The following is a 24,068-nucleotide window of genomic DNA, read 5'->3' as shown; positions in this document are numbered from 1 at the left end:
CATTTAAGGCAGCAACTAAGCTAATTTGGTGGGTTGAAATGTACAGTATAAAAAGCAGAATAACTGAAAAATATAGCTGCAAACAGCGATTAAGGGGCCAAGCACATCAGAAGCAAACAAGGAAGCTAGCAGCAAACCAACAATGTCATAATGGACTATGATAGCAACTGAGACAAAGGCAGTGTATGTCAAGTTTGAAGTCAGTCAGATCAGTGGTACTGTATTTAGAGCCATTTCATGTTTTGTTCAATTATAGCGCCACTAAGTGGCGCAGTCCTACCTCTTTTTTTTGTGTGTCCTCAGAGTGCCCCCATACATAAGCATGTCAAATTTGGTGAAAATGTCTCATTTTGTTTAGGAGCTATAGACATGTATATGTATGAACACATTATAAATTACCCACACCTGACTTTGATAGCATTTTTTTGCTACATACTATCAAAATTTTGACATTTGGCCATTAGCATATAGTCAACGACCTGTGTTTATGATTTTCCTACAGTGGTTTCATCTCGTCATGGTTTCGAAGATATTCGCGAATGTTTTCTAAACGTTAGATCACAACATTGCACTAAGTATAAGGTGAAACCTAGCATGTTTTGTTGGACTTGGCAAGGATTCAGGAATCTAAGGAGATAACTCCAGTGAAAATGAGTGAACTACATCCAAAGTTATAAGCATGTAATTTTTTTTCAACACTAGGTGGCGCTGGTCTGAAACTTCTCAGACTCCTTCAGGGCATCGTGCCAATGACCCATACCAAGTTTCGTAATGATACGTTCATGCGTTCGTAACATACAGCATTTTGCAACAAAATTAAAAATGGTGTACACACCTAAAATGGCCGATATGGGAAAATTGGATATCATTCGGCACGGCATGATGCCCAGAATCTAACGAAACCTTGAATTTTATGATTTTTGGGCCAACCGTTCATATAAGCAAAACTAGCCATTTTTTGTATCTCCAGACCAGTAGGTGGCGCTGTGCCGAAACGCAGCATGTAACCTCAGGTTATGCTTGTGATGACATGGACCAAGTTTGGTCTGAATACGATAAAGCGTTGAGGAGATACAGCCTTACAACTATTTTTGCATGCGCTACGTAAAATTTGTTTGTGCGTTTTTCGAAAACGGTTTGACAAATCGACATTTTCATAAAAAGTTTTTGCCCCATTCAGACATATCAAAAGCAAACTTCAAGTCACAGCACGATAACTGCCTTCATCTCTGTTGGTGATTTTCATCAAACGTGTTTCCCTCAGTGCCTGATGCTCCAACAGACCTGAGGGCCATAAATGTCACCGACAGTAAAGCGCTGCTGCTGTGGAGACCCGCCCTGGCAACCGTCGACCATTACATCATAGTGTACAGTTCAGACACAGGTAAGCAGTATACTCTCAGCTACTCAACGTGTCCCAACTACTCAGAGGTTGCATATCTCAGCATATACCCTCTAAATGATACTAAAATGTTGTTTATACTTTGTCAGAAAAGAAAGTACTGACACACTTTTCAATATTGCTGAAAAATGACACGCCTGTGTTTTTCCTCTCATCTCTTCATAAGCACCTGGATCTGGAATAACCATCAAAGTCTCTGGCAATGCAGCAGAACAACAGCTGCAGGGCCTGCGATCCTCCACGCAGTACAGTGTGAGTGTTCAGAGCCGACGGGGAGACCTGAGCAGCTCCAGAGCGACCACAGTCTTCAGCACCACAGGTCAGCATGAGCGTCAGCTGTTCACTCACTCATCAGGTCAAGAGCCTCGAATATGAGCCGGAACTAATGTGACTTTTCCTCAATGACTGCTGTTGTGTCAGTGATTATTAGTGGATGTATGAAGTCAGTTCTCTTCAAGTTCACACAGGTGTAGAGAATCATTTTAAAGAGGACCTACAATATGATGCTTTTTTTCCATGTTCATCTTTCTCTAGTGCGTAATGTTGCTGTTTGAGCATGAAAAAGTTTAGTTAGAGTGTAATGTTGCTAAAATTTACATAAACCCCGCCCCCGAGAACCCGAGAACACGGCCATGTTGGGCTGCTTTAGAGAAGAGGAAGAGTTGTTGTAGTAGAGTGTTGTTCATTTTACGCCGGACTGCTTCACAAACGAGGGTCAATTCAACGCTGGAATTGCAGAAAAGATTAACATGACGGCACATGCTAGTCGATGAGTTGAATCAACTCCACAGCAACTACATAAATTTATCCGCTAACCATTCAGAAACGTCTAAAAGTTGTAACTTCTTCCTGAGTCTCTCCATCAGTGTCGACTCCGGTTTGAACAATGTAAGGCTGAACACCGTCGTCATTTTGGCTGCGTGAGATTCTCCTGCTTTGTTGTTGTTGAGCAACCGAAGTGCGAGCTGTTAAAGCTCCGCCCTCTTCTGGAAAGGGGGCGGGGAGCAGCAGCTCATTTGCATTTAAAGGGACACACACAAAAACTGTGTTTTTGCTCACACCCAAATAAGGGCAAATTTGTCAAGCTATAATAAATGATCTGTGGGGTATTTTGAGCTGAAACTTCACAGACACATTCTGGGGACACCAGAGACTTATATTACATCTTGCATTATAGGTCCCCTTTAAAGGCCCGTTCACACCAAGGTCGACAACTATAACGATAAAGATATAGTTCTAAAAGTCGTTCTAAATATCCACAACTATACCGATAACGACACAGAGGAACGATATCGTTGGAATCACTTTCAGAGTATTTACAAGGAAATATTTTGCTTGAAGATTTTTCATCAACATAAATGGCACTTGTCTGATATTTGGCATGGATGCAGAAGGACGTGATGGATTCAGACACTTCTTATTGTAATAGCACTTGTTTATGTACAAGGCGAATCCTTTGTATGTCGCAGGTGCTGGTAAAATAGTGGATGGTCCTCGTGATCTGAAGGCCAGTCAGGTGATGCCTCGTACCGCAGTGTTGTCATGGAAACCACCTGTATCGGCCATCACTGGTTACAAGCTGAGCTACTACACGGACAACCAGGACATTAAGGTCAGAAAACCAAGCGTATGATTTACAGTGTGAGTTATGACCCATAAAGCCTCATTTACCCACCGCTGTCTTAAGATTGAGCATTAAACGCCTGGATATGTTTGTTCTGCACAGGAAGTAATTGTTGAGCCCACAGCAACAGAGCTGAAGTTAAGCAGGCTGAAGCCGTCGTCCACATACACGGCTCGTCTGCGGGCCGTGAGCGGCGGTCTGGACTCGACGGCCATCTCCACAGAGTTCAGCACTGGTACTGACCATCTCTAAACATCTGCATTTGCTGCTAGAAATCATCCAACAGCGATCTATCACTCACTGCAAATGTTAGTTAATGCATGTTGATGTTAGCAAATGAGACCTTGTTGTAAAGTGTTACTGAATTATTATTATTGTGAATTGCCAAAAAAACCCCATAAAAAACCCACACAAGTCAGGATGAGCTGCATTCATCTTTCTGTGAAGAAAAAGTCTTGTTTTTACAGTGCTACTTTGTTCTCCTCAGGGAATCTCCGTTTCCCGTTTCCCACTGATTGTTCCCAGGAGCAGCAGAATGGAGTGCTGGAGTCAGGAATCTTGGAGCTGTTTCCGCAGGGCAGAGAGGGAAAACCAGTGATGGTTTACTGTGACATGGAGACGGATGGAGGCGGCTGGATGGTACGAGGGTCACGTCACATCTCTACTAATGTTAGAAATAAGTGATCGGGCGGTACGAGAAAAGGTGGAAGACTTCATGTTGCCATGCTTAGTCACCATGGATGACATTCAGCGTTATGAGTAATTTATCTTTTACACACAGAGTCACAGGTGCACACTTTCTCCCAGTCTTGGGACTTTTATTTTGACACATTCAACTTTTCTAATGTGAACATGATGACTGATTCATGAAAGCTGAGTGTATTTGTTCAGTAGATCCAAACCAATATGGCCCTGTCCCAAATGGCACACTTCATATGAACTTTCGGTCTTGTGGACTTACAATGGCAGTCGCGTGATTGTAATCATGTCCCCTTTGCGGCCGATATGCGCCCTCGATGTGCACTGAAGTGAGCTCCACAGCGGACTTCCTACGAGTCCGCACTTTCGTGATGTAACAGCGCTTTGCCTGTCGGGATGAAGTCTGCTGCGAAGCTCGCTTCAATGCGGCTCAGCAAAAGTGCGCATCGAGGGTGCATATCGACCGCGAATGGGATGCTCGCGAGCACCCTCCTCAAACCTAAAATGACAAATGGGACACCCTACGGTCTCTTGGACTTAACACATTTTAAGTGCACAGGACCAAAAGTGCACTCTAAAAAATAATGTGTTGTCTCAAAAAAACAACAGTTTGCAACCATTTTTCTGAGTTATGACAACTTTGAGTGAATTTACATTCAACAAACAAGCTACATTGAGTTAGAGGAACTTAATTTGTAGCATAAACAAAATATTTTAAGTTGATTACTCAAAAAAGTTGCTCCAGCTAGCAGAGTTGTAGACCTGGAACCAGTTCATCTTATCTATTTCAATTTAAATCAACAGCTATCACAGCATATTCTAACAACTTATTTAACTTATATATTTAATGAACAAGTAAGTTATTACTTGTCATTAGCGCAGTCATTGCTTATCGAATCAATGTAGTGTTTACCCTCATGTATTTACAGCACAATGACAACCACAAAAACTTCAACATTACAGAAACTCTTTTAAATGTCGAACATAACAGGATTAAACACTAACAGGTCTTTCCCTTCACTAAAAGCGAATAAATTAACATTTAATTTCGACATTTATTCTCATTATCCAGTCCTATGCAAAGCAAGCTGGGAACTAGAAATCCACTGCCTAATTTCTGAGGTTATCAAGACAATTTCATTAAGTTACTACAACCTAATTAAAAAAAAGGAAAAAAAAAAGAAAGAAAAGCCAATTAATGCAAAAATTGGAGTTTAAATTCCAGACTATATTAAGTAATGTAATGATCAACGTTATGTTAACAGAACTCTACAAAATAATGTTTGCAACTTAAAGGCCCTGTTTAAGCCTAAGCCAGGTTTAAGCCTTAGTTCAATTAGGATATTTTAATAGCTTTTATAAACGTTCACAAGAAAAAAAACATTACTGGTGTGCATCTTGTGACAAAACAATGGGCCCTGACATATTTTAAGATATGTCAGTACAAGTTGCTTTCAGTTAAAACAGCTCAAACATGCATTTTAGTCTAGGACTAGCTTAAGCCTTGTCTGTAAAACTGGGGGAAAAGGTTTAATTAAAACAATAAATTAGATTTTTTAAGTTGCAACCATGCATTTATTTAAGTTGTGGTAACAGTTCCCCTGAATTACTTAAGAGTGCCATTTGGGACAGGGCCAATGAAAGTGAACGAGAGCGAGTTGTTTACTTCAAAAACACTGATTTGTTGACTTCACTAGTCAAAAATAACCACATTTGATTTGAGGTTTCATTCATGTGTAGCACAAATGACAAGTTGCTTGTTAGCAGTTTGTTTAAATCTCTAAATCAATAATAGTGATGTTTGCTTTAACGAACTTAACATATTTAGCCATGTTGGCAAAGTATATATTTGAGTGGCTTATCATTTATCTGTGTGTTTTGTGTGTGTCTAGGTCTTTCAGCGAAGAAAGGATGGGAAGACAAACTTCTTCCGGAACTGGCGGGAATACAGCAGTGGATTCGGAGCACTGGATGGGGAATTCTGGCTTGGTGAGAAATTCAATCAATTAGTTTCCTCTGAAACATTACAAAGCACCAAACTGACAGCCCAGATCTGGGTTTGTAGGTTTACATTGCAAACCATGCAAGTCAAACAGGTGAAGAAGGTTAGCGCTGCCCTCTAGTGGACTGATTGTGATGGTGAACGTGACATCTGTGGGTAATGAGGGTGGAATGAGTGTTCATTCACTCCTTCCTGCCAGTACTGAGACTCGAACCCTCGAGTCTGACTATAACCATTAGACCCCAGTGGACTGACCGTGTCTTCTCCTGCTTTAGGAAACGAGCTGCTTCACAACTTCACTAAGATGAGTCCAATGACCCTCAGAATTGACCTGAGAGCAGGAGACGAGTCCGTTTACGCACGTTATTCCTCGTTCTCCGTGGAAAATGCAAAAAAACACTACACCATCAGAGTCTCGGGATACTCGGGCACAGCCGGTGAGTCTCTAAACGTGCATATAGCTGAACTAGCCTGGAAAGAAGAGGCTGTAGAGATGTAGTATGGTATACTTATGTAAGTCTGCCTTTATTCCTGAACAGGCGACTCGATGTCGTACCATGACGGCCGGCCGTTCTCCACGCGGGACAGAGACCCTCAGCCGTTCATCACGCGCTGTGCCATGTCTTACAGAGGTGGCTGGTGGTACAAGAACTGCCACGAGGCAAACCTCAACGGCCTGTACAACACCAACAAAAACCACCAGGTACAGCCGCCGACTGACTCACGACACATGCGTTCATACATATAGATCAGGGTGTGGCGATACATCCATATGAACCAGTGCATCGATGTGATGTAAAAAAAAAAAAAAAAAATCAAATGCACATTTATTTTTCTGTATAAAAGATTTTTTAACAACTGGAGAGCCTCATTTTGCTTTCCTAGTTTTGCACATTTTAGAAAACAGACTTTCTTGATTGTTCATTGTCTCATTGCACACGCTGCAAAAATGTTTTTCTTACTTAGTATTGTCGTTTCCAGTCTAAATATCTAAAAATTCTTAAATTCAGATGCTTTTACTAGATAAGTAAAATGACATAATATATTTTTTCTTGTCTTCTGGGAAAAAAAAAATCAAAATGAGGTGAGTTTTTGCTTAAAACAATCAAAATGATCTACTAATGGGGTGAGAAAAATAATCTTGTTTCTGTTTGAAATCTTGTTTTATTTTTCTCACCCCATTGGCAGATAATTTTGATTGTTTTAAGCAAAAACTATTTTTTTTTTTCCAGAAAACAAGAAAAAATATCTTATGTCATTTAACTTATGTAGTAAAAGCATCTGGATTTAAGAATTTTTAGATATTTGGACTGAAAAAAAGACAAAAATACGAAGTAAGAAAAGCAATTTTTGCAGTGTTAACAAGCTCTCGTCAGATGATTCATGGTCTCATGTGCGAATTGATTTCTTTTTCTCTCTCTGAATTATTATTAATACAGATCTTGCTGCATTTAATTAAAATATGGGCATTTTTATATTAAATGTCACATTTTCAACATATCTTGAATGCAGTTGTAAGATGCGTGTGCATGTCTGATTTCTTTCAGGGAGTGATCTGGACTGAGTGGAAAGGCAAGAATTTCTCCATTCCCTTCACTGAGATGAAATTCCGTCCCGCTTCATTCCGGCCCTAGTAAGAGAGAGACGGGACGAGCCGAACGCTCTCCCTTCATGGACAAATACCTACACATGCTCACTGAAAAGCATCATTATTGCACGTATATCCTCACCATCATCAACACATATATACACGTACTCCACCTGAAATACGTCAAGGCTGTTTATGTGTAGCCCATATATTGTATTGTACAGTTGTTGGATTGTCTGTGCGTCGTGACGCTCCGCAGCAGCTGTAGGAAATATTATGCACTGCCTTCTTCACTACGATCAAGCTGCGGACCAGAGTCACGTATATCAGCTTGAACTGTCAAGAGTCTGTTTGTATTCATATTGCATTGTATGTAACATATTTCAGTGTCATTCAGAATGATTTCATAAAATAAAATAAAAAAAACTGTAAGTGGATGTTGCTGTTTTTGATGTGGTTCTCAGCAAAGAAACGTATTTTAAATAAAGTGTTATGATTGTTAGTTAAATGTTTAAGGTAAGTACATTACAAGTTTTGAATAATTAAGACTTAATGATCATAATGATTTAGAGTCTCTTCTGCTCACCAAGACTGCATTTATTTGATCAAAAAATGCAGTAAAAACAGTGAAATATTATTACAATGTAAAACAGCTGTTTTCTACGTGAATATATAGTAAAGTGTAATTTATTTCTGTGATCAAAGCTGAATTTTAGCTTTGATCACAGAAGCATCATTACTCCAGTCTTCAGTGTCACATGATCCTTAATATGCTGATTTACTGCTCAAGAAACATTTATGATTATTATCAATAATCATTGAACAGAAAAATTTGATGAACAGAAAGTTAAAGAGAACAGTATTTATCTGAAATAGAAAGCTTTTGTAACATACAGTAGTGTTTAAAAGTTTGGGGTCAGTAAGATAAACTATCACTGAGCCAAATGTGTTTTATTTGTTGTGTTTCTAGAATGTTTTCCTGACTGAAGATGGTTACCTCAATCTAGATGATTTTGGATGCTCAAAAGCATTGGAAAGGTGAGGGGAAAAAAACAGTAACAGAATTTTTGTTAAACTTGATTTTTCTTGGCATTATCAGTTTCAGATTACATGTTTGTTTGTTTTTTCTTTCATGCACTGAAGCCGGTCTGTCAGCTGCAGTGATTGGAGCAGCTGGAGGAATCACTCTTGGTGCAGCTCTGATTGTCACAGGTGTTGGTGTTGGAGTCTGAGCTGAAGGTGGTGCAACAGGTACTGTTTCTAACATTGCCAATGCAGTCAAACAAAAATCACTATGTGAGAGCCTTGAAAAAATGGAGCAGATAATGTAGGCACATTGATTTTCAATTCACTGAATACACTGAGGTTACTGAGAAAATTCAAAAAGTTTTGACAGTGACAGTCCAGTGTCGACTTAGCCCTCCAGCCCCTGAGCCCAGTCCAGTGTCGGCTCAGCCCTCCAGCCCCTGAGCCCAGTCCAGTGTCGGCTTAGTCCTCCAGCCCCTGAGCCCAGTCCAGTGTCGGCTCAGCCCTCCAGCCCCTGAGCCCAGTCCAGTGTCGGCTCAGCCCTCCAGCCCCTGAGCTCAGTCCATTGTCGGCTCAGCCCTCCAGCCCCTGAGCCCAGTCCAGTGTCGGCTTAGTCCTCCAGCCCCTGAGCCCAGTCCAGTGTTTGTTTCAGAGACTGAAATCCCCGAGCCTGTTCCAGAGAGTGCCTCTAATCAAGGCCCCATCCCACCCTCTAGATTTCTTTGCTGTTATGGTTCCCCAAAGCCAGTACCTCCCTGGTCAGCCCCAAACTTTTACAATGAGGAGGAGGTGTAGTGTTAGATAGCTACCCATGTAGGGTTGAGGAGCTGGTAACAAAATAAAGAAGAATTACATTTTTAAAAAAAGAGAAAAAAAAAAAAAAAAAAAAGAAAAAAAACATGGAGAGAATGGGGATGTCCAACCTTCTGTCCCAGAATCAACAACACAACCACCAATTCAGCCAGTACTAACTTTTAATTTTCTTACATAGAGTAAAAATAAATGCACAAAAGTAACAATAACCATAACAGAAATATCGTTATCAAAAATAATAATAAGGAAAATAGGAGCAACAGCTTCAGAGGAGAGCCTGGCCAAAACAACAAAAAAACAAAATAAAAGACTAACTCAGAAAACTCTAAATTACCTGGAGAAAGGTAATCCAGAAAAATAATATAATTCCATTTACATTCCCCAAAACAAGAAAGAAATACAGATACAAAAGAAACAAGCTATTTACAACATAATTAAAATATCAAAGAGTCAAAACATGTTCAACACATTCAAGTCTCTTTCTATTAAGAAACAGTGCATCACAAAATCCTGAGCTCACTTACTCAAACAACTCAATATAAATCAACTCCTGATTCTGGGAAGGAAGCAGCAGGAAGGAATCATCTTCATAAAAGGAAGTCTCTCTCGCTCTCGCTCTCGCTCTCTCTCTCTCTCTCTCTCTCTGTGTGTGTGTCAGCTCAGCCGTGACGTCGACACACACACACACACACACCCACACAAGCCGCCGCCCGTTCCCCAGACTTCTGCTAAACCAGTTTTCTGTAAAAATATTATTTTCAAATTATTATAGTTATATTTATCCTTAAATACTCTATTTTTATTTTTAATAATGAAAGTTATTACAATAGTAACATTTCTTATTTGGTTTAATATTTTTATTTAGCAATAATGATGATAATAATAATAATTGTATAATAATAAATATTACATTAGGCAAATTAATATATTAGCACAAAATTCTGGGTTAAATTATGCAGCCCTACAAACAAGTAAAACAAACCTGATATTGTTTATTTTATTTCATTGGTTTTATAAATCAGATTAATCAGAAAAATTGCAATTAGATTTTTTTTTTTTCTCCAAAAATTTCAACAAATTTGCTACGCTCTGTCAGAGCTTGCCCCACATGTAAATTTCTCCCTCTCCGATACAATCAGATGCCTGTGAGCTTGCCCAGTCATCCACTGCATTATCTTCAGTAGACAAGGTTTCTACTGCTGCCCCATCTTCTGGTTGTGTGTCTTCAGAAGAAATAGAGATGAAATTAGAATTAATGCATTGGTTTATTTATAGCCTTTAAGTTGGGAACTACAGTAGCATATTTACACCTGGATATCAAATAACAGCACATTATACTTTTTTTTTTTTTTTTTTTTTCTCCATACCTTCATGATTTTTGACTCTTTCACTTGTTTAATCGAACCAGTTGGGCTCATCTCTGGGGCCAGGTGGGATAAAATGTAATGGGAGTCGACCTAAACAGCAAAATGAAAAGCACAAAAATGGATTTTAATATTTGTAATTTGTGCCATATGACAAAAAAAAAAATAAAATAAATAAATGCTCAAAACAGTATTTCTACATACTTTGTCATTATATTTCTATGATGAAGAGATTGTGACACTCCTGTGGCTTTCTCTGCAGGACTTTGATAAGATCGTATATCTCAAGGCCGTCAGACAGTTGTTGCTGCATTGGGATGTGTTTTGTTGTAATATGTAGACCAGAATAAAGCATAAATAAATAAATGTAATCAGGGCATTCAAAACTCCAAAGCAGATTATACAAGTTATTTGTATAATTGAAATTGATTCCTTGTTTAAAGAACTACTATTATGTATGAATCTGTATATATAGAAAGACTCCTAGTTCCCATCAGACAAGTCTATGATTGCGAATGTGATGTTGCTCAATTTCTTCTTCAAATGTACCATATTACAACACAACATGCATTTTACTAATGTTAAGAGATGACACAGCGCTCACTTCCACCCTCATTACCCACAACTGAGGTTACCCATGCTCCGGTTGTGTGTTCACGGGGTGTGTGTGTGTGTGTGTGTTAAATACTCACTGCTGTGTGTGTGTGTGCACTTGGATGGGTGAAATGCAGAGCACAAAATCTAAGTATGGGACACCCGTCATGTAACTTTCACTTTTTAAATCCACCGGCCACCCCAAAAGTGCAAAAATTGCACCTGTTACCATTGATGCAGGTCCCCATCGAACGAATTATTATGGACCTCATCAGGCCATTAGAATGATCTTCACACGGGCATCACTTTGCATTAGTGCTGGTGGACTATGCAACATGATACCAAGGCAGTTGCATTTCGCAGTGAAAAATAAATTGTCTGTGATGGGAGAGCGAGTCAGGAGATGAGCGGTGAGTAAGTAGATCAAGTGCAAAATGACTACAGTTGACCTGTTTCTGATTGTAGAAATTGGTGTGGAGAGACAGCATAAAAGCAATGTGTGCACTGCAAAAAATGCTGTTCTTATTTAGAGTTTTTGTCTTGTTTCTAGTCAAAATATCTTAAAGTTCTTAAATCAAGAAGCATTTTCTTGACAAGTAAAAATTATTTTCTTGTTTTCAGGAAAAATAAGTCAAAATTAAGTGAGTTTTTCCTTAAAACAAGCAAAATAATCTGCCAATGGGGTAAGCAAAATAATCTTATTTCAAACCAAAAATAAGCTATATAATCTTGTTTTCAGTTTGGATTAAGATTATTTTGCTTACCCCATTGGCAGATTATTTTGCTTGTTTTAAGGAAAAACTCACTTAATTTTGACTTATTTTTCCTAAAAACAAGAAAATAATTTTTACTTGTCAAGAAAATGCTTCTTGATCTAAGAATTTTTAGATATTTGGACTGGAAACAAGACAAAAATTCTAAGTAAGAACAGCATTTTTTGCAGTGTGGATGGTGCAGGTGTACTTTCGTCACGAATACGGCTCCCGCGGCTCTTCCTCCCGGCCGCTGGAGGGAGCAGTCACCTGAATTCTGATCACCCCTCATTCGGACTACATTACCCATGGGCCCTGATTCCTGGGACTGATTGCGCACGCACCTACACTGCATCACACTCACACTACTTAAGTCACACACACACACTGCGAAGTCTTGATTTGCCTAGGTGATAATTTCCGAGCGTTTCCCTGTGGACTGTTTATCTGTTGCTGTTTGGACTGCTTATCCCTTTGTGAATCTCCGCTGCCTGCCCTGATCCTTGCCTGTTTTCTGGATTGTGTTCTGCCTGCCGCCTGCCCTGATTTCTGCCTGTTGTAGACCCTGTTTCTTTGCCGCCTGCCACGATCCCTGCCTGTCCCTGTTTACGCTATTGCCTTTCCCTTGTTTGCATTGTGCTATGTTTTAAATAAAAGCTGCAAATGGATCCTCACGCTGTTGACCCATCATTACAACTTTCATGGATGGTCCAGCTGTCATGCGTCGCAAGGCGTATATACTCTGTTCCTCCTCTTTTGTCTCTTGTCCATATAGACACTAATCACAAGCTGATTAGGTAATTTTTAATATTTTTATTATTTATGATATATTAATCATATCTTTACCATACATTTGTCTTTTGTGTCATTTGTGATGTTGATGTTATACCACTAAATCTCATTATACACTACTGTTACATCAATCAGGCATAACATTATGACCACCTTCCTTATATTGTGTTGGTCCCCCTTTTGCTGCCAAAACAGCCCTGACCCGTCGAGGCATGGACTCCACTAGACCCCTGAAGGTGTGCTGTGGTATCTGGACCAAAATGTTAGCAGCAAATCCTTTAAGTCCTGTAAGTTGCGAGGTGGAGACTCCATGGATCGGACTTGTTTGTTCAGCACATCCCACAGATGCTCGATTGGATTGAGATCCGGGGAATTTGGAGACCAAGTCAACACCTCAAACTCGTTGTTGTGCTCCTCAAACCATTCCTGAACCATTTTTGATTTGTGGCAGGAGCATTATCCTGCTGAAAGAGGCCACAGCCACCAGGGAATACCGTTTCCATGAAAGGGTGTACATGGTCTGCAACAATGCTTAGGTAGGTGGTACGTGTCAAAGTAACATCCACATGGATGGCAGGACTCAAGGTTTCCCAACAGAACATTGCCCAAAGCATCACACTGCCTCCGCCGGCTTGCCTTCTTCCCATAGTGCATCCTGGTGCCATTGTTCCCCAGGTAAGAGACGCACACGCACCCGGCCATCCACGTGATGTAAAAGAAAATGTGATTCATCAGGATCTGTGATCAAAAATGCTTCTGGTGGTGGGAAGAACTTGCTGTACATTGTGCCATTGCGGGATGAGCTTGATATGATACGACTGTGACCAGATGCACCTGAATTGGTCCGCGTGCCAAAGGCAACTTGTGAAAAATGCAAGATTCTAACGCCACTCCAGACATTGGATTTGTTGACCAGTGTGACAGCATGCAAAACTCAGAAAACTCTGAAATTGAGGTAAAACTATGTTGTGATGAGCCTTTAGGTTACTATCTTTAAGACCTGTCCACTGACAATGCTGTCAATAGCAAAACTTTTTCCTGTTCAGTTTGCAGGAAGAAGATTTGATGTTGATAGAGGAGGCAGCATCTTCAAGGCAAAGCCTTAGACCTTCCAATGATGCAACATCATCCAATGTTAAACATCACCCTCAGGAGGTACACAAGCTAAAGCTCAATTGAACACTGTCAATTATTAATTACTTTTACAAAATTAGCCCTGCATAAATTTTTCTCTTTAATGTTTAGGCACTTGAGACCCAGTGTCCAAAATGCACAGGAATATTTCCAGTTTCAGAATTAGAATTGGACGCCAGCTTTTGTGGAGAAAGGTAATGGAAATAGTGACTCACATTAAAGCTTAAAAAAAACACCAAAAAGTGTTGTTTTCTGAAGCCATATGATCACTGTATGATGAACAGGCCAAAATGTAATCATTTATTCATTCCCAAATTAAACTATATACAGAGACAAAATTAAATGTGGCAATGTCAAAAGCTATCTACATTTTTTTTTTTAAATCAAACGTTCTTGTGTTTCTCTGGCTGTGGAATGGCATGAGGGTGAATAACAGACTTTATCATTTGTAATATTTAATATACTATTGTAATATTTAAATTATCAAGTATCAATCTCAAGAACCTAACTTTCACAACTGTTGCTTAGACATCTTATCTTATAACGAACAAAGGAAGTATTGCAGTTACTTAATTTCATAATCATTCAAGCATTCATTGTTCCTTAAACCTACCTTTTGTAAAGCAACCTTGGGTGTTGTGAAAGCACTAGCTATATAAAAAAAATTATTATTGTTCAAGCCTATATGGCCTTAACTTAAAAGCAAGCAAATAACATAACATTGAAACGGATAAATAGCAATATCAATATTGAAAACATTATATACAGATATCTTTTAACGAGGCAATATTAATTTATCGACCAAAACAGTACCTGGGAATGTATAAGAGTAAGCAAGCAGATAACCTCAACTTTCGGTTCCAAAAACGGAGGTAACTTTCAGGATATGTAAATAGCCATAGCAAATTACTCTCTGAACATAAGGTGCTCCGTATATATATAATTAGCATCAAACTATGTAATTCTTATTCTCAGTAAAAATAAGGATTACTTATTTAATGAAAAGATTTAAAAAATGATTGCACAACTACCAATAGGTGGCGATGTGCACTAAGTACTTTATGTAAATCAATCGCCATTAAACAAAAGGAGGAAGTAGAATGGTGCACTTTTTCTTGGCATCTGTTTCCATGGTGAATCATTGATTCATCGTTCTGTTGAGAATGTCTTGTGTGTTAACTGGGAACATAATCTGGGTTGGCTGAATTTATACTCCCGGACACGTTTTTGGAACCAGCGTACCTCAAGTAAGCAAGGTTTGGGTTAATCAACTGAGAGTTCAGGGTATATGTGACGGTAAGTTAACCTTGCTTTCTGGAATACCCCCAGTCTTTATTTACATTTGCATTGCAAACAAGCAGAGATCTAATGACCTGCAGCGCCATGGGCGACAGATTACCTATGCCTGACTTCACTGGAGCTATAAACTATAATCTTTGAAACTTCTGGCCTGGCACTGCTACACTATATTGCCAAAAGTTTTGGGACGCCTGCCTTTTACGTGCATATGCACTTTAATGACATCCCATTCTTAATCCGTAGGGTTTAATATGGTGTTGGCCCACCCTTTGCAGCTATAACAGCCTCAACTCTTCTGGGAAGGCTTTCCACAGGGTTTAGGAGTGTGTTTATGGGAATTTTTGACCATTCTTCTAGGAGCGCATTTGTGAGGCCAGGCAGTGATGTTGGACGAGAAGGCCTGGCTCGCAGTCTCCGCTCTAATTCATCCCAAAGGTGTTAAATCGGGTTGAGGTCAGGACTCTGTGCAGGCCAGTCAAGTTCCTCCACACCAAACTCGCTCATCCATGTCTTTATGGACCTTGCTTTGTGCACTGGTGCGCAGTCATGTTGGAACAGGAAGAGGCCATCCCCAAACTGTTCCCACAAAGTTGGGAGCATGAAATTGTCCAAAATGTCTTGGTATGCCGAAGCATTAAGAGTTCCTTTGACTGGAACTAAGGGGTTAAGCCCAACCCCTGAAAAACAACCCCACACCATAATCCCCCCTCCACCAAACTTTACACTTGGCACAATGCAGTCAGGCAAGTACCGTTCTCCTGGCAACCGCCAAACCCAGACTCGTCCATCGGATTGCCAGACAGAGAAGCGTGATCTGTCACTCCAGAGAACACGTCTCCACTGCTCTAGAGTCCAGTGGCGGCATGCTTTACACCACTGCATCCGACGCTTTGCACATGGTAATGTAAGGCTTGGATGCAGCTGCTTGGTCATGAAAACCCATTCCATGAAGCTCTCTACACACTGTTCTTGAGCTAATCTGAAGGCCACATGAAGTTTGGAGGTCTGTAGCTATTGACTCTGCAGAAAGTTGGCGACTTCTGCACACTGTGCACCTCAGCATGCGCTGACCCCGCTCTGTGATTTTACGTGGCCTACCACTTCGTGGCTGAGTTGCTGTTGTTCCCAATTGCTTCTACTTCATGATACCACTAACAGTTGACCGTGGAATATTTAGTAGTGAGAAAATTTCACGAAAGGTTGCCACCTGTGCAATAAGTCCAATCACGGTACCACGCTTGAATTCACTGAGCTCCTGAGAGTGACCCATTCCTTCACAAATGTTTGTAGAAGCAGTCTGCATGCCTAGGTGCTTGATTGTATACACCTGTGGCCATGGAAGTGATTGGAACACCTGAATTCAATGATTTGGAGGGGTGTCCCAATACTTTTGGCAATGTAGTGTATCTGCAGCTGTATACTATTGGGGGTGCAACAAAAGTAGCCCAAAAATAGGCCAATGCAATTTTCTCCATAGGGCAGCCAAATTTGTACATCTGGGGGGTGTTTTGGGGGTGTTGGAGCGCCGAAATCGTACATACGTAGCTAGAAATCAACCCTTAAAAGGCAACAACTTAAAAATAGCCCTATTCCACCGGAAAACCGCAGACTTGGCAACACTGGCTCTGGCAGCTAGTAGTGATTTTACGTTTGACGCTGAGGCTTCAAAGCTTGTATCAAAAAACTCAAACATCTCACAGTGAAGCACTGTACTGGAGCTTGATTCATTTGCCATCCAAAGCTTCGTTTTCGCACACAAACCACATGACTGCTTCGTATTCTGATTCAAAAATACGTTGTATGGGACACAAAGGCAGCTATTCCATTTTTCAATCTGTTCATCATGTAAAGTGATTGAGTCTCTTCAGAAAATTTGGACTAAACCGCTCAGTTCATATGGATTAGTTTTACAATATCTTTATGAAATTTTTGAAGCATCAAAGTAGTAATTCAGTAATTCAGATAACTCCCAACACATAGAAACTCTTACACCTAGATATTTTCAAATAGAGACTGTGTCTGTACCCCGAATTGGTAAAAACAAAAAACTTCCAAACTCATTTAATGGTAAAAATTTAATTGATGTTCAACAAATAAAAAATAGAGATAATAATGCTAAACAAATGATAAAACTCGGGTTGTTAAATATTAGATCCCTTTCTTCAAAATCACTTATTGTTAATGTTATTATCAAAGATAATAATCTAGATGTGCTGTGTTAGACAGAAACTTGGCTAAAACCGGACGATTACATTACTTTAAATGAGTCTAGTCCTCAAGGTTATGATTATCGACACAATGCCCGTCAGAAAGGCAAAGGGGGAGGTGTTGCTGTAATCTATAGTAATATTTACAGTATTAGTCAAAAGTCTTTCAAATATAATTCCTTCGAAGTGATGGTACTTTACGTAACATTATGTAGGTTGACATTTGTGCTGGCTACTGTATACAGGCCACCAGGACACCATACAGACTTTATCAAAGAATTTGCTGATTTTCTGTCGGAGTTAGTATTGGCTGCAGATAAAGTCCTTGTTGTTGGTGATTTTAATATCCATGTAGATAATAAAAAAGACGCATTAGGATTGGCATTCGCAGATATTCTAAACTCTATTGGTGTTAGACAACATGTGTCAGGACCCACTCATTGTCGTAATCATACTTTAGATCTAATATTGTCACATGGAATCGATATTGATGCTGTTGAAATTCTGCAGCAGAGTGACGACATCTCAGATCATTATCTAGTCTCGTGTATACTACATTTAGTCAAGGTGGCTAAACTGCCTCCATGCCATAAATATGGTAGAACCATCACTTCTACCACTAAAGATCGCTTTATAAATAATCTTCCTGATCAGTTTCATCGCCTTAGCATACCAGAAAGCTTAGAAGACCTCGATGTTGTAACAGAAACTATTGCCTCTGTCTTTTCCAGCACATTAGACTCAGTTGCTCCTTTGCGCTTAAAAAAGATTAAGGAAATTAATCCAATGCCATGGTACAATGAGCACACTCGGGCCCTAAAGTTAGCAGCCATAAAAATGGAGCGCAGCTGGAAGAAAACAAAACTAGAAGTATTTCGCATTTCGTGGAGAGAGAGAATGATTTAGTACAGAAAGGCCTTAAAATCTGCTAGATCTGCTTATTTTTCAAAACTTTTAGAAGAAAATAAACACAACCCTAGGTATTTATTTGATACAGTGGCTAAATTAACAAGAAATAAAGCTTCAACTTCTGATGTTTCCAAAGAGCACAGCAGTAATGACTTTATGAACTTCTTTACTTGCAAGATTGATAATATTAGAGAAAAAATTATAACCATGCAACCGTCTATTACAGTATCGCGTCAGATAGTGCATTGTAGTGTCCCTGAGGAAAAATTCAATTCATTTACTGCTTTAGGAGAGGAAGAATTGTCTAAACTTGTTAAATCATCAAAATCAACAACATGTATGTTAGACCCTATACCGACTAAGCTATTGAAAGAAATGCTTCCAGAGGTTATAGATCCTCTTCTTAATATCGTCAATTCATCTTTATCACTAGGATACGTACCGAAAACTTTTAAGCTGGCTATTATTAAACCTCTTATTAAAAAACCACAACTTGATCCTAGAGAATTAGTCAATTACAGGCCGATCTCAAATCTCACTTTTCTGTCAAAAATACTAGAAAAGGTAGTATCATCACAACTATGTTCCTTTTTAGAAAGAAATAGTATCTGTGAGGATTTCCAGTCAGGATTTAGACCGGACCATAGTACTGAGACTGCTCTCATTAGAGTTACTAATGATTTGCTCTTATCATCAGATCGTGGTTGTATCTCTCTATTAGTGTTACTGGATCTTAGTGCAGCATTTGACACTATTGATCACAATATTCTTTTAAATAGACTCGAAAATTATGTTGGCATTAGTGGAATTGCATTGTCATGGTTCAAATCATACTTATCTGACCGTTATCAGTCTGTAGTAGTAAACGAAGAGATGTCATATCGATCACAAGTTCAATATGGAGTACCGCAAGGCTCAGTACTAGGACCGTTGCTGTTCACTCTGTACATGCTACCCTTGGGAGATATCATTAGGAAGCATGGCGTTAGTTTTCACTGTTACGCTGATGATACTCAGCTCTATATTTCTTTGCGCCCTGACGAAACTTACCAATTCACAAAATTAACAGAATGCATAGCTGATATAAAAAATTGGATGACCAGTAATTTCCTACTACTAAATTCAGAAAAAACAGAGATTCTAATTTTTGGACCAAAAACTTCTTCACGTAATAACCTAGAATACTGTCTAACACTTGATGGCTGCTCTGTTAAGTCTTCGTCGTCTCTTAGGAACCTGGGTGTGCTCTTTGATACCAATCTTTCATTTGAAGGCCATGTTTCTAGCATCTGTAAAACCGCATTCTTCCATCTTAAAAATATATCTAAACTACGACATATGCTCTCAATGAAAAATGCAGAACAGTTAGTTCATGCGTTCATGACCTCAAGGCTAGATTACTGTAACGCTCTACTGGGTGGTTGTTCTGCTCACCTGATAAATAAACGACAGCTCGTACAAAATGCAGCAGCTAGAGTTCTTACTAGAACTAGGAAGTATGACCATATTAGCCCAGTTCTGTCAACACTGCATTGGCTTCCTGTTAAACATCGTAAAGATTTTTAAAATCTTGCTAATTACTTACAAAGCACTAAATGGTTTAGCTCCCCAGTACCTGAGCGAGCTCCTAATTCATTATAGTCCTTCACGTCTATTGCGATCTCAGAATTCAGGCCAGCTGATAATACCTAGAATATCAAAATCAACCGCAGGCGGTAGATCCTTCTCCTATTTGGCACCTAAACTCTGGAACAATCTTCCTAGCATTGTTCGGGAAGCAGACACACTCTGTCAGTTTAAATCTAGACTAAAAACGCATCTCTTTAACCTGGCATACACGTAACACATTACCAATTTATATTTTCAAATCTGTTAAAGGATTATTAGGCTGCATAAATTAGGTCAGCCGGAACTGGGAACACTTCCTATAACACCTGATGTACTCGTTACATCAGAAGAAGAATGGCATCTACGCTAATATTAGTCTTTCTGGTTATCCCGAGGTTCACCGTAGTCAACCGGATCCAGGCCGTATCCAGGTGAGACCAAGGACCTGCGCCTTGACACGACCATAACGTAGCCCTGAAGTATCAGCAGAGATTGAGTCAACTAGATCATCCACTGTGAGGGCCTCATCGACACGACAGCCACGACACAGTTCCTCAACAACCATGATGAATACAATCCTCAATTGGATGGAACTGGAATAAATACTTTGAATGTTGCGATCCTGTCGGACTTATGATAGCTACCTGAATCGTAACAAAGCACTGTTGGCCAGAGGAGATCTGGCCCCCCGACTAAGCCTGGTTTCTCCCAAGGTTTTTTTCTCCATTTAAACACCTATTTGCCACTTGTCTGCCACCTGATGTCACCTGATGGAGTTTGGGTTCCTTGCCGCTGTCGCCTTTGGCTTGCTTAGTTGGGGACACTTGACATTTGACTTGACATTTGATATTCAACAGTGCTTTGATCTGCCTGCATTGACACTATTCTTTAAGAGCTGCTGTGCAGCCAAACAATGTACCAGTTATCAATGTAAAGCTGCTTTGACACAATCTACATTGTAAATGTAGCGCTATATAAATAAAGGTGACTTGACTTGACTTGACTAATTGTGTAGCCGTCAATGGAGGGACAGAAAGCTCTCAGAATTCATCAAAAAGATCTTCATTTGTGTTCAGAAGATGAATGAAAGTCTCATGGGTTTGGAACAACATGAGGGTGAGTAAATAATGACAGAATTTTTAATTTTTGGGTGAACTAACCCTTTTAGGACCTATCAGCCTGTGCCATCTAGAGTTTCATAACAAACTTTGAATTTTGTCATCAGAATAAAGGCTTAAAAAAGGGAACACTTTTGTAATAGTTCCATTTAATCAGATATTAGATAAGACTCATGTGTTTGGGAGGGTCTTAATTCAACAATAAATAGAGCATCATTTCTGAGCACAATATGATTCAACTAGACCCTCTTTACAGACTGCTGGTGTGTATTAATATTCATATCTATGTTTAAAATTCAATTCAATTCACATTTATTTGTATAGCGCTTTTCACGATACATATCGTTTCAAAGCAGCTTTACAGAGAATGCATGTCAACATTACAATTTGGAGAATGCAGTTAGCTAATAATGTAATAATTTAGGCGATTAACATACAATCACTGTTAGCAATTTAATTGAAGGTAGAAGCAAAGAGCTCCTGGAAAAATGAATTACATATTAACAATAATTAGGATATATAGAAATTTGCGAATGTGCGTGTTGATCCAGATGTTGCATCTTCTGAAGTCATCGCAGGAGTTAGCGCCGTCTCTTCCAAAGTTTTAGTCATCTGAGGTCTTCTTAAGAGGCTGGATCCAAACTGAAACTGATGTACTCTCTAGTCACCTCGGGACGGGCGTCCCGAGGTAAAACAGAAAAGCAAATGGAGAATAATTAGTGTAGCTGCTGTTCATAACATTAAGCAAAGATAGTCATGTGCAATTGATCTGATATGAGATGGATTATGTGAATGCTTGGCTGAAGAGATGTGTCTTTAATCTAGATTTAAACTGGGTGAGCGAGTCTGAGCCCCGAACATTATCAGGAAGGCTATTCCAGAGTTTAGGAGCCAAATGTGAAAACGCTCTCCCTCCTTTAGAGGACTTAGCTATCCTAGGTACAACCAGAAGTCCAGAGTTTTGTGATCTTAAAGAGCGTGAAGGATTGTAGGGCGATAAAATACGATAATAGCACATTTTTGGTTTGAAATGTTTTGACAGGGCATAATATTCCTCATATGATGTTTTATTTACAAAGTTCGGGAGGAGCAGGTGCAAATAATTAACCTTATTAACACAAGTGAAAAGCTACTCACCTCTGTTCATTGACAGTTCTTCAGCATCCATCACCTCCTCACTTCTAGTTCTATCTATTATTACCACATCGGAGAGAGTACTCTGGATTCGGGCCAAAATTCCGAGCCCTCCCCCTGGACAGCACGCCAAATATGCATAACTCTATTTAATTATATGTGAACTCGTGAAATGAATGATATATTGGATAAATAATAAATCTATCAATTGTTTATAAAAAATATTATTAATTCCATTTATTTATTATATAAAAATGTATTATTTTGTTTAAAGTCAGATAACTGCTGAATTGTGAAGGTCTTCTGTGAGGTTGATACATTGATACGTATTCCAGGTGAGTTGAATGTTTATGCACTCCATACACCAGGGTAACGTTATAATTGGAATTGAAAATAAAAATGTATTGAATACAGTTTTTAAATCAATTTGGTATCACTTTCACTAGTGATACTCTTTGTTAAAAAGACTACAATAGCTGTGCTACTTATGTTTCACAAAACCATTATATCAGAGTAAATCTCATGTTCATACTGTACTATGCAAAAACAGAAAATAATAAACCAAGTGAGTTTGTTGATAATTGAGAGCAGCTAGATTAAATTACATTAAAAACGTCACAGTTACTTATTGCACAATGAGTTTCATTAGGTGGCAATTGTTCAGTCTATCAAATGGAGTGAATGTACTCAGTTATACTTTATCACTAAACTGACTATTGAATAATTTGTAATTTAATACAACATGCACTATTAATAGTACAAATCACTATACCAATCACTTTTAATTAATAAAAACTAGGGGTTTAATGGTACACACAACTCCTGGTTCGGTACGTGCCTCAGTTTTGAAGTCAAGGTTTGGTACAGCAGGTGGAACAAATTGGGTCTCTGTCTTTAAATATATTAAATTAAATTATAACTAAACGTTTCTTAAGGATAAAAAATGCTATAAACTATGTAGGGATCCTTACTTGAACATTACTAAAGGTAAACAACTGAGCCCAAATTATTAGCCTAAATTCAATTGCTATTTATTTTTAGATATAATAATCAACACTCAAATAACAAATTGTATGAAAACATGTAAGCTGCACATAAGGCAATTTTTGCATTAAATTCAAAATCTAATTATAAAATTGTTTTATTCCAATTCGTTGTTGAAATATAATCATTTATATACAGTGGCTGTCATTTTTACGACAGATTTAACTAAACATACATTAAATAATCAAGACATCACTAACAGGATAAGTAAAATATAATGAATAAATGGGCTAATATAGTGCATATATTTAGCGAAACAGTTCATTTCTCTTGCGCACTAATTAGCTGTGGACACTGGATGGCTTTTCTGAGGTAAATGCTATAGTACGTGACACATTGTTTACAAGCTGTTTCATTGATATGCAAAAGAGATTTTACTAATAAAACTAAACTTTTGTTTTGGACAATTCAAGTCAGGGTGAAAAAATATAGTATATAATAGTCCAGAAGTGTCTTGTTGCACTCACTGCAATCCAACAATTACAAAATTGCTGCAGTAACAATTTGTATACTTTATCAATTATCATTATCGTTTTATCACCCAGCCCTACTATAGAGTCGTGGACTGAAGCTTTGCTGCAAAAACTCACCTTAGAAAACGAGAAACTAAGTGAAGAAACAGAAGACGAGAGTAGTCAGATGACTTGCATGATGCTGTTCGTACCGTAACCTAATTCTTTGTTCATGTCCTGAGTTTTAATCTGAGGTGTTTGTCCACCACCCTGGAGGAGGTCCAACCAATTAGACTGTCTTTAGTTTGGGGTGTGACTGTTTCTCCTCCACGTACATGAATCACAGTTCTTATCTTAGTCACATAGTCTCTAAACTTTCCCGATCTAGTACTGTAAAATGTAAACATGATTGAGTACAATACGTTTTACACATATTTGATTCATACAATAATTCAAGAAATGAGAAATCATTCACGCACATAGTAAACAAAACACACCTCCCATCAA

At 38.9% G+C, this 24,068-nt stretch overlaps 2 protein-coding genes and 2 long non-coding RNA genes across 21 annotated transcripts in view; 3 read left to right on the top strand and 1 right to left on the bottom strand.

Moving 5' to 3' along the window:
• The window catches only part of LOC127500865 (tenascin-X), a 50,474-nt gene extending 42,722 nt beyond the window's left edge, over positions 1-7,752 (top strand). For all 17 annotated transcript variants that reach the window (XM_051872435.1, XM_051872425.1, XM_051872431.1 and 14 more), the window contains 9 exons: positions 1,265-1,384; positions 1,569-1,721; positions 2,872-3,014; positions 3,129-3,261; positions 3,514-3,665; positions 5,618-5,714; positions 6,003-6,164; positions 6,267-6,430; positions 7,275-7,752. In XM_051872435.1, the coding sequence (XP_051728395.1) occupies positions 1,265-1,384; positions 1,569-1,721; positions 2,872-3,014; positions 3,129-3,261; positions 3,514-3,665; positions 5,618-5,714; positions 6,003-6,164; positions 6,267-6,430; positions 7,275-7,361 (1,211 nt within the window). In that variant the 3' untranslated portion in view covers positions 7,362-7,752. The remainder of the gene's footprint in view (positions 1-1,264; positions 1,385-1,568; positions 1,722-2,871; positions 3,015-3,128; positions 3,262-3,513; positions 3,666-5,617; positions 5,715-6,002; positions 6,165-6,266; positions 6,431-7,274) is intronic.
• Positions 7,753-8,165: 413 nt separating this feature from the next.
• On the top strand, positions 8,166-16,283 carry LOC127500937 (uncharacterized). Of its 2 annotated transcripts, XR_007926474.1 has the most exons (5): positions 8,166-8,353; positions 8,459-8,566; positions 12,852-13,611; positions 13,703-13,811; positions 13,902-16,283. It is a non-coding gene; the product is annotated as an uncharacterized LOC127500937 (long non-coding RNA). The 2 variants fall into 2 exon arrangements; XR_007926475.1 differs by lacking the exons at positions 8,166-8,353; positions 8,459-8,566 and adding an exon at positions 12,040-12,661.
• Positions 8,250-11,599, bottom strand: LOC127500940 (uncharacterized). Its single transcript, XR_007926478.1, has 2 exons — positions 10,723-11,599; positions 8,250-10,611 (listed from the first exon to the last, which is right to left on the bottom strand). It is a non-coding gene; the product is annotated as an uncharacterized LOC127500940 (long non-coding RNA).
• Positions 16,284-21,183: 4,900 nt separating the features above from the next.
• si:ch73-359m17.2 (uncharacterized protein LOC799904 homolog) overlaps positions 21,184-24,068 on the top strand; it is a 119,654-nt gene continuing 116,769 nt past the window's right edge. The window contains exon 1 of the mRNA XM_051872567.1: positions 21,184-21,194. The gene's annotated coding sequence lies outside the window, so the exon portion shown is untranslated. The remainder of the gene's footprint in view (positions 21,195-24,068) is intronic.

This window comes from Ctenopharyngodon idella, chromosome 19 (assembly GCF_019924925.1).
Source record: "Ctenopharyngodon idella isolate HZGC_01 chromosome 19, HZGC01, whole genome shotgun sequence".
In the NCBI taxonomy this organism is placed as follows: Eukaryota; Metazoa; Chordata; class Actinopteri; order Cypriniformes; family Xenocyprididae; genus Ctenopharyngodon; species Ctenopharyngodon idella.
Note: the sequence above shows the minus strand (reverse complement) of the source record. Positions and strands in the feature narration are given on the sequence as shown.